This window comes from Mesocricetus auratus, unplaced genomic scaffold (genome assembly GCF_017639785.1).
Source record: "Mesocricetus auratus isolate SY011 unplaced genomic scaffold, BCM_Maur_2.0 Super-Scaffold_100029, whole genome shotgun sequence".
Classification (NCBI taxonomy): domain Eukaryota; kingdom Metazoa; phylum Chordata; class Mammalia; order Rodentia; family Cricetidae; genus Mesocricetus; species Mesocricetus auratus.
In genome coordinates this window covers 11,391,863-11,410,247 of record NW_024429210.1, presented here as the reverse complement: position 1 = coordinate 11,410,247, position 18,385 = coordinate 11,391,863, and the positions used below count along the sequence as shown (strand labels likewise).

Here is an 18,385-nt window from a genome sequence, read left to right as displayed (position 1 = left end):
TGAAAACAGGATCATCCTTCTGCTGCATCCAAGAAACACAACTCAATATCAAAGATAGGTATTACCTCAAGATAAAAGGTTGGAAAAAGATATCCCAAGCAAACAGACCTAAGATATTTAATGAAATGGATTTCAAACCAAAACTAAACAGAAGAGATAGGGAAGGACATTGTATACTCAAAGGAAAACTCAATTGAGATAACATTTCAATTCTTAACATCTATACTCCAGACACAAGGACACCCAACTTCGTAACAGAAACACTACTACAGTTTAAATCACATATTGACCCTCACACACCGACAGTGGGACATTTCAATACCCTACTGTCACCAACGGGCATGTCATCCAGACAGAAACTAAACAGAGAAATAATGAAATTGACATATGTTACAAAGCCAAATGGACCTAACAGATATCTACAAAACATTTCACACAAAAGAATAGACTTTCTTCTTAGCACCTCACAGAACATTTCTCCAAAACGGATCAGAAAGCAAGTCTCAACAGGTACATGAAAACTGGATTAATTCCCTGCATCAGATTAAAGATGGATATCAACAACAGAAACAAAATAAAAAGTTTACAAACTCACTGAAACTGAACAACTCTCTACTGAATGGAAAATGGGTCAGGAAAGAAGTTAAGGAAGAAATTAAAGACTAGAGCTCAGTGAAAATAAGTACATAGCACACCCAAACTTATGAGACACAGTAAGAGCAGTTCTGAGAGGCAAGTTCAGAGCACTGAGTGCCTTCATAGGAGATCTCACACTAGCAACTTAACTGCACACCTCAAAGCTCTAAAACAAAAAGAAGCAAAAGTAGTAGACTGCTAGAAATAATCAAACTCAGGACCGAACTCAATAAAATAGAAATAAAGAGAAAAATACAAAGAATCAATGTAACAAATCAGTAAAATCGACAAACCCTTATACAAGTTAACTAAAAGGTAGAAAGAATATCCAAATTGACAAAATCAGAAAGCAGGACATAACAACATTCACTGAGGAAATCCAGAGAATTATAAGGGTATACTTTAAAAATCTATACTCCACCAAATTGGAAAATATAAAAGAAATGGATAATATTGTCACTACATACCACCTACCAAAGTTAAATCAAGATCAGATAAGCAGTTTAAATAGACCTATAATCCCTAGTGTAATAGAAGCAGTCATTAAAATTCTCCAAACAAACAAGAAAGAAGAAAGAAAGAAAGAAAGAAAGAAAGAAAGGAAGGAAGGAAGGAAGGAAGGAAGGAAGGAAGGAAGGAAGGAAGGAAGGAAGAGAGCAAACGAGCGGGCGAGCGAGCAGCCCAGGGCCAGATGGTTTTACCACAGAATTTTATCAGACTTTCAAAGATGAGTTAATGCCAATATTCCTCTAATTATTTCACAAAATTGAAACAGAAGAACCATTGTCCAATTCATAAAATTGAGGCCACAGTTACTCTGAAACCCAAGCCACATAAAGGCTCAATAAAGAAAGAATTACAGACCGATTTTCCTTATGAACATACATGCAAAAATACCAATAAAATACTTCCAAACCAAATCCAATAACAAATAAAAAAGATCGTCCATCATGATCAAGCAGGCTTCATCCCAGAGATGCAGAGATGGTTCAATATACAAAAATCAATAAACATAACCCATCATATAAACAAACTCAAAGACAAAAACCACATCATCATCTCATTAGACGCAGAAAAAGCCTTTGACAAAATCCAACACCCCTTCATGATAAAAGTCCTAGAGAGATCAGGGACACAAGAAAAACCTCAACAAAATAAAAGTAGTTTATTAAATATTAAATAAAGCAAGCCAACAGTCAACATCAACCTAAATTTCAATGCAATCCCCAACAAAATTCCAACACAATTCTTCATACACCTTGAAAGGACAATTCTCAGCTTCATATGAAAACAAAAAACAAACAAGCAAACAGGAAACCCCCCCAAACAGGAAATCTAAAACAATCCAGAATAAAAGAACTTCCAGAGGTACCACCATCCCCAACTTCAAGCTGTACTACAAAGTTATAGTAATAAAACCAGCATGGTATTGGCATAAAAACAGACAGGTGGACCAATGGAATTGAATCAAAAGACCCTGACATAAATCCACACACTTATGAACACCTGATTTTTTTTTAAATAAAGAAGCCATAAATACACACTGGAAAAAAGACAGCATCTTCCATAAATGGCTCTTGGTCAAACTGGTTATCTGCAGGTAGAAGAATGCAAATAGATCCATATTTATCACCCTGCATAAAACTCAAACTCCTAGTGGATCAAAGACCTCCACATAAAGCCAGACACCCTGAGTCTGACAGAAGAGAAAGTGGGGACTAGCCCTGAACTCACTGGCACAGGAGATGGCTTTGCAAAGCAGGCACTAAGAACAGAAAAGCCTTTGTAAGGCAAAGGACACCATCATTACCACAAAGGCGTAGCCTACATTCTGTGAAAAGCTTTTACTAACTCCACATCCAACAGAGAACTAATATACAAAATATATAAAGAACTCAAGGGATTAGATATCAAAAAATCCAAAAAAATCCAATTAAAAAATGGGAGACAGATCTAAACAGAGATTCTCGATAGAGGAATCTCAAATGGCTGAGAAGCACTTAAAAGAAAGGTTCGATATCCTTAACCATCAGGGAAATGCAAATAAAAAGCTCATCTTACACCTGTCAGAATGGCTAAGATCAATAACACAAATGACAGCTCATGTTGCTGAGGATGTGGAGCAAGGGGAGCACTCCTCCCTTGCTGGTAGGAGTGCAAACTTGGATACCCACTTTGGAAATCAGTATGGCAGTTCCTCAGAAAGATGGGAACTGATCTACCTCAAGATTCAACTACAAGACTCTTGGGCATCTACCCAAAGAACTCTTCATCCTATCACAGAGACACTTGCTCAACAGTATTCACTGCTGCTCTATTCATAATGCCCAGAATTCGGAAACAAACTGGATGTCCCTCAAAAGAAGAATGGATAGTAAAAATGTGGTACATTTACACAATGGAGTATTAATTGTTTAAAATGGCATCATGAAATTTGCAGGCAAATGGATGGAACTAGAAAAAGTCATCCTGAGTGAGGTAACCCTGATCCAGAAAGACAAACATGGTATTTACTCACTTATATATGGATATTAGCTGTTAAATAAATGATAACCAAGTTAAAATCCCCATAAACCCAGAGAGGCTAGGGACTGGGGGAAACACATGGATTTCCTTGGGAGGGGAAGTAGAATTGATTTTATGGGTGGACCTGGGGGTAGGAGGACTGAAACAGGAAAGTGGGGTTTGGGACAGGGTTGAGGGAGGAAACATAGGAAGAGACAGTTGTAACTGAAGGGTATTATGGAAACCTAGTGCAGTGGAAACTTCCTATACTACATGAAAATCACCCTAATCAAGTTTCTAAATAATGAAGGATATAGAGTCCCAACTGGCAAATTCTTGTCACCAAATGAAGCTTCTACTATTGGGACTGGGTTACATCCAAGTGGGTTATTGGCCCAAGGGGTGCCATGGAAATTCCTAAACAACCCAGGCTGATGTCAAGGCGATAGGTTGCTCTCCACAGACTGACAGTAACCCATTGCTGAAGATAACACCTAAAACAACTCACTGAACATGAAGAGGTCAAGTTGGTGCGTAGAGCCCTCACTCCTACATTCTAGTGTCTTCAGTACAGGAAGATAGTCTGCAGGCTACTAAAAGAGAAAAGTAAACACCAACCCAACCACAAACCCTTTCATCTACAGTACTGTCCTGTTTGCAAAAAGTAGTAGGGCAATGGTGGCACAAAGCTTGGGGAGTGACCACCCATGTCTGATTTGTCTTAAGGCCCACTCCATGAGATGGAGCCTATACCTGACACCGCTTGGAGTCCAAAACCCAGAAAATAGAAAGTCCAGAGACCTAGGGCAAAAACAAATACTGGTCTTAAAAAAAAAATGTGCTAGAGTGACTTCTACACATGCTCTGCTATACTCATACATCAATGCCTTACTCAGCCATTGTCAGAGGCTTCCTCCTGTATCACAAGAAAACAGAAACAGAGACCACAGCCAGACGTTACACAGAGAGACCTCAGAACACACCACTCTAAATGGGTGTCTCATCAAATCCCTCTTCTTGGAGCTCAGATAATCCTTGGAAGAGGAGGCGGAAAGAGTGTAAGAGTCACAGAGGAAGGAGGACACCAGGAGAACTAGGCCCACTGAATCAACTGAGCAAAAGCTCATAGGAGCCCACAGAGACTGGAGAGGCAGGCATAGGGCCTGCACGGGTCTGTACCAGGTCTCTGTGTATGTGCTATAGCTTTCACGTTAGTGTTTAGGAACTCCTAGGTGTGCACAGGTGGTGCTCTGATTCTTGTGACTTCTGCTGGGCTCTTTTTCCTCTGCTGGTTTGTCTTGTTCAACTTCAATGTGGTGGTTTTTGTTTTATCTTGTATTTTATTTTGTTATATTTTGTTGCTATTTCTTAAAAGCCTGTTCTTTTCTAATGAGAGAAAAAAAGGGGGTGGATCCGGATGGGAAGAGAGGTGGAAAGGAACTGGACACCGTAGAGGGAGGGGAAACTGTAAGCAGGATATATTGCATGAGGAAAAACATCTATTTTCAATAAAAGGGGGTAGAATAAAGCTTTTGTTATTAATATGAACTAGCTGAACTCATCACCATTTCATTACATTAATGGCTGTGGGAGAATGTTAAGGACAATCACTTCCTTGAGTGAGAGGAAGAGTCAGTGAGCTCCTGCTGGGCAGTTCAGGCTCCCACGTGAAGGGGCTGTGCCATGTTGTCTCCAAGGTCATCAACAGCTCTGTGGATGTGAGACTGTGTAAGCACACACATGTGCTCATGCTGTAGTCTGATGGGTTTACTCTTTTGTCTCTTTGGAGGGCCTACCACCCCTCTCCCAGATAACTTACACACGGAGACTTATTCTTAGTTATGCCTGGTCTTAGCGTGGCTCGTTTCTAGCCAGCTTTTCTTATCTCAAATTACCATTTTCCTCTGGGCTTTTTCTTACTTCTGTAATCTTACTTTTACTCCTTGGCTGGCTGGGTGAGTGGCCCCTGACATGCTCTTCTCCCTGTTCTCATTGCTTCTCTCCTCGTTTCTCCTCCTATTTATAGTCTCTGCCTGCCAGCCCCGCCTATCCTTGCTCCTCCTGACTCACTATGGACTGTTCAGCTCTTTATTAGACCACCAGATGTTTTAGACAGGCAAAGAATCACAGCTTCACAGAGTTAACAAATGCAGGATAAACAAAAGCCACACACCTTGAAACAATATTCTACCACACGCACACAAGCACACCTCACACACATGCACACAAGAGCACCTCACACATGCACACCTCACACACGTGCACACATGCTCACACACGCGCACACATGTGCACCTCACACACGTGCACACATGCACACACATGCGCACACACCGAGTAAATATGGAATGGACAGAAGCATGCTGCCCTTATTGAACACAACCATGACCAGAATCACAAAACAAAATTAGTTACACTCTAATGAATGAACTCTTCCAATAAATGGGAAAAGCTGTACATACCTTCAATAAATCTGCCAGACGAGTGAGCATGTCAGTGGTGACAGATGGGATGCTATCCACACACTGGCAATATTCAAGGATGATCCTAATCAACAGCAAGACAGTTCTAGAAGCAAAGGATAACCCACAGACACTCAGCAAGAAAAGTCAAATAACCAGTTCAAAACATCTGCAAATATACCAACCTTGGTAGCTAGGTAACTTCAGTCAGCAACAGGACACTAGAGAGGAGTATCTCATCAAGCTTTGTGCTGTAGAAACACCATTCTCTGTATGGCATGTTTTAAAGACTAACTTATTTTTATAATACATACATGAATATTTTGCTTTCATGTATGTTTGTGTACCACATGTGTGTGTGTGCTGTGCTCACTGAGGCCAGAAAAGGGTTTTGGATCCCCTGGAGTTAAACAGGAGCTAAAGACAATTGCTAGCCACCATGCATTTCTGGGAACCAGATTTGGGTTCTCTGCAAGAGTAACAAGGGATCTTAACTGCTGAATCATCTTGTCACCCCTCTATATGGCAATTTTAAACAAGTCACAACTAAATACAAGTACTCCCTTTACTGGGCAAATCAGAAACACTGAGAGAAACACTAGCCAGTGGTTCTGCTCATTCATGAAAACAGTCCTCAATTATAGCTCTTGAATTAATGAAGGGGGTTAACCCAGATTTCCTTAGTGAGATGAAAAAGAATTTATAATGCTCTAAGGAGAACATAATGTCCTAGGAAGTTTACTGAGTGGTCACAAAAAAAAAAAAAAAGAGAGAGAGAAATTATCAGTTTAATAGCAGGACATGTCATAGTAGAAAAGACATTATTGGAGGTTAAGTACAACTGAAATTAAGTGGGGAGGTGACTTATTGTAAGACATCTATATTCATTCAGCTGTTCAGAAATGAGAAAGCCATGTTAAATAATCCCTTATAAAAGTCTGCAAGATATTAAGAACTAAAATTCAATAGGAGCATCTAGCCTTTTCAACTCATCTGAGAGGCCACGCATACACCTCACGACTAGTGTAGAATCCTTTGTGACATGAGTTCACTGTATAATCTTCCTCAGAAAGTGCATTAGTCCCCTTCAGCTGGGAAGTTCAGTCCTTTTTACTCTTTTTGCTAAAGAGCCAAGAAACTAGCCAAGAGGGACCATTTTCATCAAGCATATGAAATGTAACTAGATAACAAATTAATACAGACAGAAATGACACTTCAGTTGGAGGTAGAAAACAGCTTTGCCCTCCCAGAGACAAGCAAGGATTCCAGAAAGCAGAAAGGAGTGTTGCTGTTAAACATCTTTCAGCAGGGGCTGGAGAGATGGCTCAGAGGTTAAGAGCTCTAGCTGCTCTTCCAGAGGTCCTGAGTTCAATTCCCAGGAACCATATGGTGGCTCACAGCCATCTATAATTTGATCTGGTGCCCTCTTCTGACCTACAGGAATACATGCAGACAGAACACTGTATACATAATAAATAAATCTTAAAAAAAAGAACAAATTTCAGCAACTTGAAAGTGACTGGGAAGAAGCTTCCAGCCCAGGTACCCTCTACACAGCTGCCATGGTGCTAAGAAAACTGGAAACTAGAAGTCAGTAACTCCCTGACCACTGCAGAACCCAGAGTTCAGCTAGGGGATTGGAGAGACCATTCTACTGTAAACACTGTCATGACAAGGCACTACTTTCTTTTTGGAGGGAGCAGCTATTTCAGAAAAAAAGTGACAAGAAGTAAAGACAACACTTAAGTTGTTCAATGCTTTAAAGACAACTGTAAGCTTAAAAATCTCATAAAAGACATGCAGTGCAAATGATGGCATATTTCCAGTTAACTTGAATTAGAGAAATATTTATTGACAAAAGAGCAAAAGACCTAATGTCTACAATGACAGTGGTGAGGTGTGCTAAATGATACACAGAGCAGCAATAATTTTATAGATAGAACTGTTTGTGTTTTGCTAAAACTACTATGGCATACTACACACTGCAGCAAGAGCCTGGGGTGGTAATAATGGTACCAAGTAGTTAGTACACGGGCCTTGGGCTGCTTCATACATCATTTCCTGTTTCATGAGGAAATCAGGGCCTTCCTGTGAGGCCAGCCTGTTAGGTAAAGCACACTACAGAACAACGGAAACTAAAAGAACAATCATAGCTGGGCGGTGGTGGCGCACACCTTTAATCCCAGCACTCAGGAGGCAGAGGCAGGCAGATCTCTGTGAATGAGGTCAGCTTGGTCTACAGAACGAGTTTCCAGGACAACCTCCAAAGCTACACAGAGAAACCCTGTCCCGAAAAAACAAACAAACAAACAAACAAACAAACAAAAAAGAAGAAACATAACATTTCCCTTAGATAGTTTATAGTTTTTAATATTGTTATTCCAAAATTTGCAATTCACTCCAAGGTAGAACTAGAAGACAGGTTTCAAAGAGAAGCATGCCACTCACCCAACAACAGCATACTGATGTCCCTCAACAACAAGGACTTCAGCTGGCTTCCTTTCTTCTGTAGCTAGAAAACAAAGCAAAAGGGAAGACAGGAGACAAGATGAAACAAATTACTGGGGAGAAAAAAAAGAAAATGATAGCTCCTATTGAATCTTAGGAAGCTAAGTGGCACTGTAAGGGGACATGGGTTTAAGAGTTAGACTTAGATCTGAGCCCCACTATCTCGAGTACTGGCTGTATGTCCCTGGACCAATGACTTAACTTCTTTGCAGTTAAACTATCTGTCTCTCAGGGTAGTCAGAGTGGCAGGAATAATGATTATAAATTGCCTATCCTCTGGCCTGGGACATAGGACATTAGTAAGTCATCCTTTTTAAGTCACAATGAGTTTAGAGGCAGAACTAGCATCTTGCCTGGATACTTTTCATTATTAACATTAACCTTTAAGGATTTCAACCCAGATATTAATTTTCAGCATGTGATATTTCTTATCACTGGGAAACAAAATTCAGCATTTTGAGGTAAGAAGAAAAATAATTTAGATCACTGTCCTGGGTCAGTCAAATTAATTAGCTTAACAAAGGCATATTGTTGTGCTTTTCCTAAGTTTCAAGTTTCTCAACACTTAGACAAAATACTTACTTCCTCTTTTCTTTCATTTAAGAAAGTAAGTTCTAATCACAGTTCAGCTGGGATGTAGGTCTATCTGTTTTGCGGTGGCAAGCAGAGCAGATAAGAGGACGGTCCCACTGTCAGTCTGCCTGAGTCAGAACCCTTGCTCTCCCACCCTCACCTCTGCAATTCTCAGCTTATTTTAACCCTGCTGTCAAACAGCCTAGTTTGCAGAACATCAGTGATATGATATCTGTAAACTTAAAACAGCAATGCCTAGCACCAAAGAAGCACTCAATATTAGCTATCAGTTAACGTCAACTTCTCTGGTGCCTAGATCAGTACCTAGTAAGTCAGTGAATACACGATGGATAGAGGCATAATAACCCAAGATGCCTAGCCATAAGGACTAGCAAATGCTGAGTTCTAACAGCATAAACTCATGTTGTTTGGAAAGGCAGATATATGGGGGGTGGGAGAGCAGAGACAGAAACAAATGCATTAAAAACTCCTACCACCAGGATCTCCAAAGAAGTCAAAACTCTTCACTTTCCAGTAAAACAAAAAAATTAAAACATGGCTAGCGCATCTATAAGAATAACTTTATCTGAAAAACCATTCTGTTTGCATGAAAGGGAATTGATGGGCTGTGAGCTGTTCAGGGACAGACAGCTCTCCTGTCATCAATACAAGGACAAGTGTGAAAGATGACACATACCTGCTGGTTTTTTTTCAGGCAAAGCGATCTTCCCATCTGCTATGGAGTCAACGAGGTCCTGGAATTCTGCAGGAACATCAGCTTGCTTCCAGCGCTCGTTGTCTAAGAGGAGGCTGCTCAAGAGTGAAAGGAAGGTGCTCAGTGCTGAGTGTCATGGTAAACCAGACAGACCCACCCACTACCAGAACTAATACCTTTTCCAAGTATTTTCTGTCTCTTAGCCTAGACAAAGTCAGCAAAGAAAACAATTTAGTCAACCTTGCGTGAGAAAGAGTATCAGACGAGGACCAACTGATAGACTTCAACAGAAATAAATATTTTTATTTCATTTATTTATTTAACATCCTGACCAGTTTCCCCTTCCTCCTACCCACCCCACTTCCTGTCTGCTAGCCCCCTCAACCCACTTTTCCTGGTTCTGTTCAGAAAGGGACAGGCCTCCCACGGGTGTCAATAAAGCATGACATATCAAGTTGTGATAAGACTAAGCACCTCCCCTTGTATTAAGGCTGGGAAGAAATACATATTTTAATACCATCGGAAAAGCCAAGAAATGTGATCTTCCTTCTACACTCTGAGGAATGTTGCCTGTCAATCAACTGCATTTTGTTTTAAAGCATAACTGCTCTATAAAGGGAAGGAAAGAGCAGAGTGGACGCGGTGCTACCTGAGCTTGGTTCGCCTCTCCTCATGAAACCTGCTCACAAACTTATTGGCTTGGCTCTGAAGGGCCCCGAGCAGTGACGTGCTCTTCCTCCCACAGATCTGCTCAGTGTCCATAATGAACGTCTCCATTAATCTTGACAGTGTTATGAATTCTGTGGAATTTAACTTTTCAAGGAAACCATCCTAAGTTTTAAAAATCACATCATGACAAGTGTTAATATAACACAAAATATGCATGAGCTATAAAACTGACTTAGCTTAACAACTGGCAATGTTATTTTTATTTTACTACTATGTTAGTTATCATATAAATTTATGATTAAAAACAATTATTTATACTTTAACTGAAATTTTCCTATACTTTAACTCCAAAACTTAAATATAAAAAGTAGAAGATGAATAAAGTTGGTTATCACTTTATAGCACAGTAATTAAAATGAATTATTCTATACATTTGTTTGCAATATTGGAGTTCAATTTTATTAACACCTTGTTTGTTTTGTAATATGTAAAATAGTCTGTCAGATTCAAATTAATTATTAAAGTGTTATATCTTTAAATAAGCCTTTTAAACAAACAATTCCTTTGAAAAGAATGATTTAATAGTTTTACTTAATTATCTGGCATTCTAGTAGCTCTCCAGAAGATCACAGAAGTAACACCATCACCTTTTCAAGTGCTGAAACTGGTAAAACTGTGGCGAGGCATAGGCAGGCCAAGTCTAATCTGGATCTCTAAAGTCACACTTTGCATACACAGAAAAGCTCCAAGGCTTTATGAAAATACCTTTGCTCTTGACATAAGAAACTTGACAGCTCGATCGTGGCATACATCTGAAGCACTACACAATAATTCCTGGATGTTGCTTGCTAATTTTCCTAGCTCCAAGTCAGTTAGTCTCATGTCTTCACTGACCCTGGAAATGATGACAGGAGACTGAGTCAGGACACACGGCAGCGGGATTCTCCACGTGATGTATCAAGAGCTGTAAAGGCCACACTGGTGGAGAGGATTCTGGGCTGTGGCAGGCACTTAGTAAGTCTAGCAGTGCTCAAGGCACAGCATGTAAGAATAACTCCCTTTGCTTTGCTAGTTCTACGCCTGGCGCACACTCAAACTGGAAAGCGTGCAGACACTAGAGAGAAAAGCCACTGTTCTGGTGTGTGAGGTGGCAGCTGTGGCAGCAGGGGCACAGTGAAGGACTAGGGAGGGAGGCTGGATTCCACAACAAGCAGGTTCCTTCTCCTATGATCATAATTTACTCGGTGGTTGAATATTTACTGAACTTAAACACTAAGTACTGGAAAGATAGATGGATGGATGGACAGACTGACTGACCGATCAACCGACTACTGCCCTCAAAAACAGCTGTATTCCACAGCTGTATTTATATTTTGAGGGGAAATGTAAAATTTTCCTATTTTTAAATAAAGAAACATATCATTAAGGCCACCAATCCTATGCCAACAGTTCAGTTTAGTGTCATCATAAGCCAAGTGTCTGTGTCATTTATAACCCTTTTGTCTGAATAACACAATTTTCAAAGATATTACTAACAGGCTCTGATTACTATTACTTAGAAGCAACTTACTACTCTAACTGGCTTAAGATATTGACGAAAGTTATTATTTATTATCCCTCAAAAGTATAATGCCGCCTTATCTACTAATGCCTTAAAATAATGCAGGGTTCCTATCATTGAAGCGCTCTCAGAACAGTACTGTTCAGTTCTCATACTGAGGCAGGTGGACACCAAACCTCAGTAGTTTGTGTATTAAATCCAGAACTGGTCTCTAATTCATTAAGCTTCCTCGGCAATATAAATGTGTGTGTGGGGGGGGTGTAACTACATGGATGTGGTGGACACAGATGGAGCCAGAGAGAGACCTTTGGTTTCCATCCTCAGGGGTCTTTACCTGTGTATGAGACAGGACCTCTCACTGGCTCAGCAACAAGGCTGCGCTGGCTGGCTCCTGAGCCCCAGAGAGTGACATGTCTCTCTGCCTTCCTAGCTCTGGGATTCAGAAACATGCCAACACAACCAGCTGTGTTCCCGTATAAAACTCCCTCTTTTAACTGACTAAATTAACTCTGCAATGCTCAAAACAATTTCTAGATAATCAGTCTGGCTCTAATACCAACTCCAACAAAAGTACTCACTCAAAGTTCAAATTTCCAATTGAAATAAGGTCTTATCTTCTGATCAGGCTGGCTTTGAACTCACAGAGATTCACCTGCTTCTGCCACCCCCCACCACCAGATGCTGGGATTAAAGACATGTATCACCATGCCCAGTCAAGACAGAATTTTAATAGCAATAATTATAACTAGTAAATACAACGATATGAACCTGAACACAGAAAAATATATCATTTACTTACACAGTTCAGCTATTGTTTTGGTAGGAAGGGAAAGTGTAATAAACTGACCTCAAGTAAAAGTGAGTGCCATGAGCTCTGGACCACAAGTTGATTCATGTGTAAATGACAGTACTAAGTCTTGTTATTCCTAACTATTAAAGCATTATAGGTTTTGTTTTGTCTTTGTCTTTTTAGATGCCAGATATTACAGGGATACCTGGTAAACTTAAGACTGTGGTCTATATGGGAATAATGTATCCATTTAATTTAACTGCTATAGTAACTGGATTATGTAAAAGAATGTTCTGCTTTAGTAGCTACACACTCTAGCATCTGGGATAAAGAGGCATTATGTCTGATTGTAGACACAAAGAAAAGGGGAAAGGTAAAGAAGGAAAACCAGAGGGAAATAGAGTTTATGGTGTGTACACTATTCAGAACTGGGGGCTTTGGATGACGGATACATTAGTGTTTGTACTACTATGGCAAATATTCTGTAAACCTGAAATAATTCCAAGACACATTTTTTCAAATGATTTTTTTTAAAGCAATGTGATCGAAAACTCATGCCTTTGAGAAATCAGATGTGTAAGTCAAACACATCTTTACTATTACAAAATAAGAGAGCAGAGAAAAATTGCCAGAGCAGTATTGGGTTCCAGGAACGGTTCTGTTTACTCTACATACATCTCCTAAGCTTCCTGGGAATCAATTACCACAGCACTGAAATAAGGACCTTCATTAAAGAATTCAAGTTCTTCACCAGTCTGAAGTCCTACAGTGTCTCCACTGTCTCCAAGGCTCACCTCCACACATTCTTCACATCTTCAAAGTGAAGTATATTTTCATAGAATAAAGACAGTTTGTTAAAGTTCCAAGACAAAAAGGTTACTTTTTAAAAACTAAACTGAATTCTCAATCTTAATGAAACATTAATAAAATGGTTCAAAGAGTTATTATTGCCACAAAAGCAACTATACTCACATAACATCTATGCCTCCTGGCGTAGCAGATGCAGATGTCTGCTCCTTGCTGGATGAAGAATCAGTACACTCTGGTTCAGATACTGAATCACTGCTGCAGGGCTCACTATTTGGAGATGTGTTTCTCTGAGAGCTAGTGTCAACCGCTGCAGGTGCTAGCTCCCCCTCCCCGAAAGCATCACTTATGAACAAGCCCTCATGGGTCAAATAAGCCACCTCTGTGTCCAAGGAACTGTCCTTTGCAGCACTCCTCTGCTGTGAAATCTCCTCCAGTTCCCTAGTCCTCTGGTTTTTGTCAAGAACTGAAAGAACAACACTGTGAATGATATTCAATGTTGCCTACAAAAAGAAAAAGTAGGACACATTTTAGAAAGATGCATTAAATATCATGAACCTAAGATTTACAAGAGTTAATTATGTGGACACAATCTGAACATCTATGATCATAAATGCATCAAAGTCCTATAACAACGGTTACAATTTTATCAGTCTTGCACTGCACAGTAACAGTGACTTGTGAAGGAAAACTGCACAAGCGAGGCAGATTCACTACAGCTTAGAAATCAGAGTACTTACTCTCTAACTCAACTGTTAAGGAAATCTCCCTACAACATGCTATACATTCCACTAACCTCTTGAACATGCTGTACCAGATATAACATGTCTCTCAGAGAAGATTATTACCAGTCAGTACGCCTGCTTAAAGAAAAACAACTTATGTCCTTTTGTATCCCCATGGCCTGTCCATCTCTTACATCAACATCCCTTCACTGGTTGGCTACTCTGGCAGTCAGCTCCTTCTCTGTCTGAACACCCCAAGACTGTTCTCACACAACACCTCCTCCTCTGCTGACATGCTCCTCACTGTGACCTTTGCACATGGTCCTTCTCAGCACTTGGGGTTTTGTTTTGTTTTGCTGCTTGTTTAAGGATATTTATTATCATCTAAAATTATCTTTTTATGTATTTGGTCTCTTTCTACTACATTGTTTGATCCACCTCAATGTTAGTATCCTAAACAATGTACTTGATACAGAGGAAATACTTGATAAACACTGCAAGCTAGGTGAATGAAAAAGAGTCCTTTGTATAAATTAGTATTTTTATGAACTAGTAAGAAGATATAAGGGACTTTGACATTCAAGGTTGCAAATCTCATTATACATTGCTTCCTCTCTCAAGCATCTGATTTCTTTTTGGGGGTGGACATGACTCTAAAGAAGCAGACTCCAAGTTCAAACTCAAAATCAGCAGAGGCCAAGTGAGGCCAATCACAAAGACATGTCAAAAACAGACTTAAGGGAAACGAAAGAAACTAAAGCTAAGGCTTAAAGACATAAATCCTTATGTACATAAAGGCTACCCTACATCCAAGTACATTTCAGCTCTGAGTTCTGTCCAGGAAGCTGACTGAGTTTCAGAGATATTCCAGGCAACTGATGTGTAAGCTTACCTTAACTCTCTGTAGGAAAACTGTAAACTTAGAGAAAATATCCTTTAACAGATCAATCCACTGGGGAAAATTCAACATTCTCATTTGATCTGCAAGCCTATAAAAGAATTTAAACAAAAATAACTGGACCAATATGATAACATCTATAAGATGAGGGGAAAGATACTAAATATTACATTTTTTAAAAGTGCCATTTATCTAGAGCCCTAACTAAAACCATGGCCTCCTGAGCTAAAGAGCTCAATCACCATACTCTCCCTGTTTAAACACCATTGACTGACCAGTACAATCAAGCACACTGGGAAATAGTCCGTTTCATACTACAACCCTATGTGAGAATGTTCTGTGACCTCTGAAGAAATAAACTATAGACTGACAGACTGACACTAGCTAAAAGAAAGGACCCTTGTAGAATATGATAGAAGTATACCATTTCCCTCAACAGATTTAATAATCTACTTGTCCAACTACAAATTTACCAAGCACTTTTCCACCAATGAGAAGCAGGGCAGCCTGATGGCATGGACTCTGTGCAGTACCGAAGGAGCTCAAAACCCCAGCTATGCAATACAACTGTGGCTGCTCAACTCTGCCAAGTGACCGAGCCCTTTCCTCCTTCAGTTTTTTTTTCCTTCATGTTAATATGGAGGAAAAAGTATATATCTTAATACAATTTTAAACATTAAAGACATTGACAGAAAATGCTATCGGCAATACATGGTAAATTTAAGAAATGATATCAACCAATATTACTTTGATAGTTGCTCTCAATAACTTCCAAAATGAAACAGGTTAATACAAAACAGAATCCCCTAAGGAGATTTTATAGAACTAAAGTAACTTATTACTCTTTATTGCCAATGAATGCTGCTATAGCCATGAGTTTATTCCCCACCCCCAAAAATATTCTTGTCCTGGCTACCAAGAAGTCCTCTACAGTAAAGTTGAAAATGTCCTTACAGAGTGTCTTAGATAGTTTTTACTGCTGTGAGAGAGCGCTCTGACCATAAACAACAAGGGGAGGAAAGGGTTTATTTTAGCTTACAACTCTCAGGTCTCACCCTATTGCTGGGGGAACTTAGGTGGGAACTCCAGGCAGAAGCCTGAAAGCAAGAACTGACACAGAGGCTATGGAGGGGTACTGCTGACTGGCTCATTCTTCATGGTTTCTCAGTTGGCACAGCACCAAGGACCCCCCCCAACCAGCTCAGGGGTGGTGCCATCCATGGTGGATTGGGACCTCCGTCATTAATCGCTATTTAAGAAAATGTACTGCAGACTTACCTACAGGCCCATCTTTTTTTCTTTTTCTTTTTCTTTTTTTTTTTTTTCTTTTTCAAGACAGAGTTTCTCTGTGTATCTCTGTAGACCAGGCTGGCCTCTAACTCACAGAAATCTGCCTGCCTTTGCCTCCAGAGTGCCTATGCCACCACTGCCTGGCTTGCCTACAGGCCCATTTTATGAACTCATTTTCTCAACTCAGAGTCCCTTTTCCCAAATGATTCTAAGTTGTGTCAAGTTGACATAAAACTAGCCTGCATAAGAGCAAGAAAATAAGTCACTGTTTTCTAAAAGTGCCCATGACTTGTCTCCCAATAATTCCTCCTTGACAACAAGTACTCCAACCAATTCTGAAACAAATGAGTCAAGGAATAGTGTGTGAATTGCTAACACTCCACATCTCCATTCTGGGGGTTTGGCCCACAGAACCTTAAAAACTATCCATATCAGTGTTTGTATGTTTGGTTAGATAAGGTTTAGATTCCTAAATGAATGAGAAATTCATCCATAAAATATTTAGCAATATCCTCAAAAGAATAGGAATTTCAAGACTAAAACAAAAAAGTGTTAAATACCTAAGCTCCTCAAAGCCTTCTAGGAGCTTGATTATACAGCTAAATAATTTAAACTTAATACTTGATACCCCCACTATAATAAATTATTTTCAATTTCCTCCCATTTTGCATCAACCCTCTATTCCCCTTCTATGCTCAACTTTGCCCTGAAAAGTCAACCTGCAGTGCTTGGCCAATGATGAGTCCTTATGAAGACTAGAAACAGCAAAGGTATAACAGTCAACTCTCTATTGACATTTTATGCTTTTCTTATATTACCTGTATTCAAAACAGGAAATACTAAATGGAAATCTACTAAATGGAAAATTCCTAAAATAAAAATGTATCACCACTATGATTAAACACCACCGGGAGTAGTGAGATTATTGCTCTTGCCCTCCTCACCTTGGATTAGAATCACTCCTTTGTTCAATGTATCCATGTTGTACATACTACCTGCCCAATAATCACTTAGTAAGAATCTCAGCTAACAGATCAACTATGTAAGCATCAGTGCTTTTCTTCAAGCATCCTTTAGTTTACTTAATAGTAGGCAGAAAGCACAAGAACAAGGACCTAGAGAAGACAGCCGTGTATAAACAACTGGAGATAAGACTAACCCTGTACTGAGCAGCAACAATAGAGGGACGTAAGGAAAAACACAGTGTATCTGAGGCTCCTCCTGTCTGTGGTCACAGGCATTCATGAGGGGTCCTACGTGCAGCTCCTAAGGCTAAGGCTAAGGGGTGGCCCTGCTGTACCCACTCCTCCAGGTCATGCCCCTTCTCCCCCACCCCCGCTGCCAAGAGTCACCTCATGGCAACACTTTCCTTTATCCATATCCAAGGACACAGCTTTTATTCAAGGACAGCACTACTTTTCCTCTGCATAACTTTTTACACCCTGACCCAAACCTCAGTCAACAATTGCTAGTTTAGTCCACCTGATAAACACAAAACTATATACATGTTTATACTTACTTCACAACAACATCTGTGTCTATTTCTTCTATTTGTGAAACTTTATTAATCACACGCTGCAATTTAAGAAAAAGGGCAATTTGGTTAATTGTCTTCAGAATCTGAACTAATTCATGATTCATCTGTATGTTAAAAAGAATACTTTGGGGCTGGGGGATGAGGGGAGCTCAGTCAGTAAGGTACCTGTCCTGCCAATATGAATATGAGGACCTGAGTCTAATTCTCAGAGCGCATGTTAAAAACCCAGGTGTGGTTGCAACAGGCAGAGCCTGGGTGCTCACTGGCCAGGCTAGTCTATTAGGCAAGCTCCAGATTAGTAAGAGACTGTCTCAAAACACAGGCAGATGTCTCGTGAAGGATACCCAGCCTTGTCCTCTGACCAAATATGTACACACACATGCACGGCCATCACTCCAAATGCACCTGAAGATGTTCAAACACATACATGTGAATTAAAAGCAAAAGAACTGTGCTGTAGAGTTGGCTTAGTGGTTAACAACACTGGTTCCTCTTCCAGAAGACCCAGGTTCGATTCCCAGCACCCACTTGGTGGCTCCAATGTGTTCTTCTGGCCTTTTCAGGTACCAGGCATGTGCATAATGCATAATTTTTCTTATTTTTAATAAATAAAAACAAAAGAACTCCTTGGCTATCATAATCCTTTTTGGGTATATGGTGCTAAGGATTAAGCATAGGGCCTCACTGCAATAAATAAATACACACTCCC

General features: G+C 39.9%; 1 protein-coding gene across 4 annotated transcripts in view; it reads right to left on the bottom strand.

Annotated features, from left to right (window-relative positions):
- Vps54 (VPS54 subunit of GARP complex) overlaps positions 1-18,385 on the bottom strand; it is an 83,992-nt gene that overhangs the window by 13,309 nt on the left and 52,298 nt on the right. For all 4 annotated transcript variants that reach the window (XR_001196505.3, XM_005070388.4, XM_040733206.1 and 1 more), the window contains 8 exons: positions 17,659-17,714; positions 14,844-14,940; positions 13,392-13,729; positions 10,834-10,963; positions 10,049-10,230; positions 9,382-9,494; positions 8,052-8,115; positions 5,604-5,709 (listed from right to left, as the gene is read on the bottom strand). Coding sequence is in view for 3 of the 4 variants with exons in the window: in XM_005070388.4 (XP_005070445.1) it covers positions 5,604-5,709; positions 8,052-8,115; positions 9,382-9,494; positions 10,049-10,230; positions 10,834-10,963; positions 13,392-13,729; positions 14,844-14,940; positions 17,659-17,714 (1,086 nt within the window). In the remaining variant the exon portion in view is untranslated. The remainder of the gene's footprint in view (positions 1-5,603; positions 5,710-8,051; positions 8,116-9,381; positions 9,495-10,048; positions 10,231-10,833; positions 10,964-13,391; positions 13,730-14,843; positions 14,941-17,658; positions 17,715-18,385) is intronic.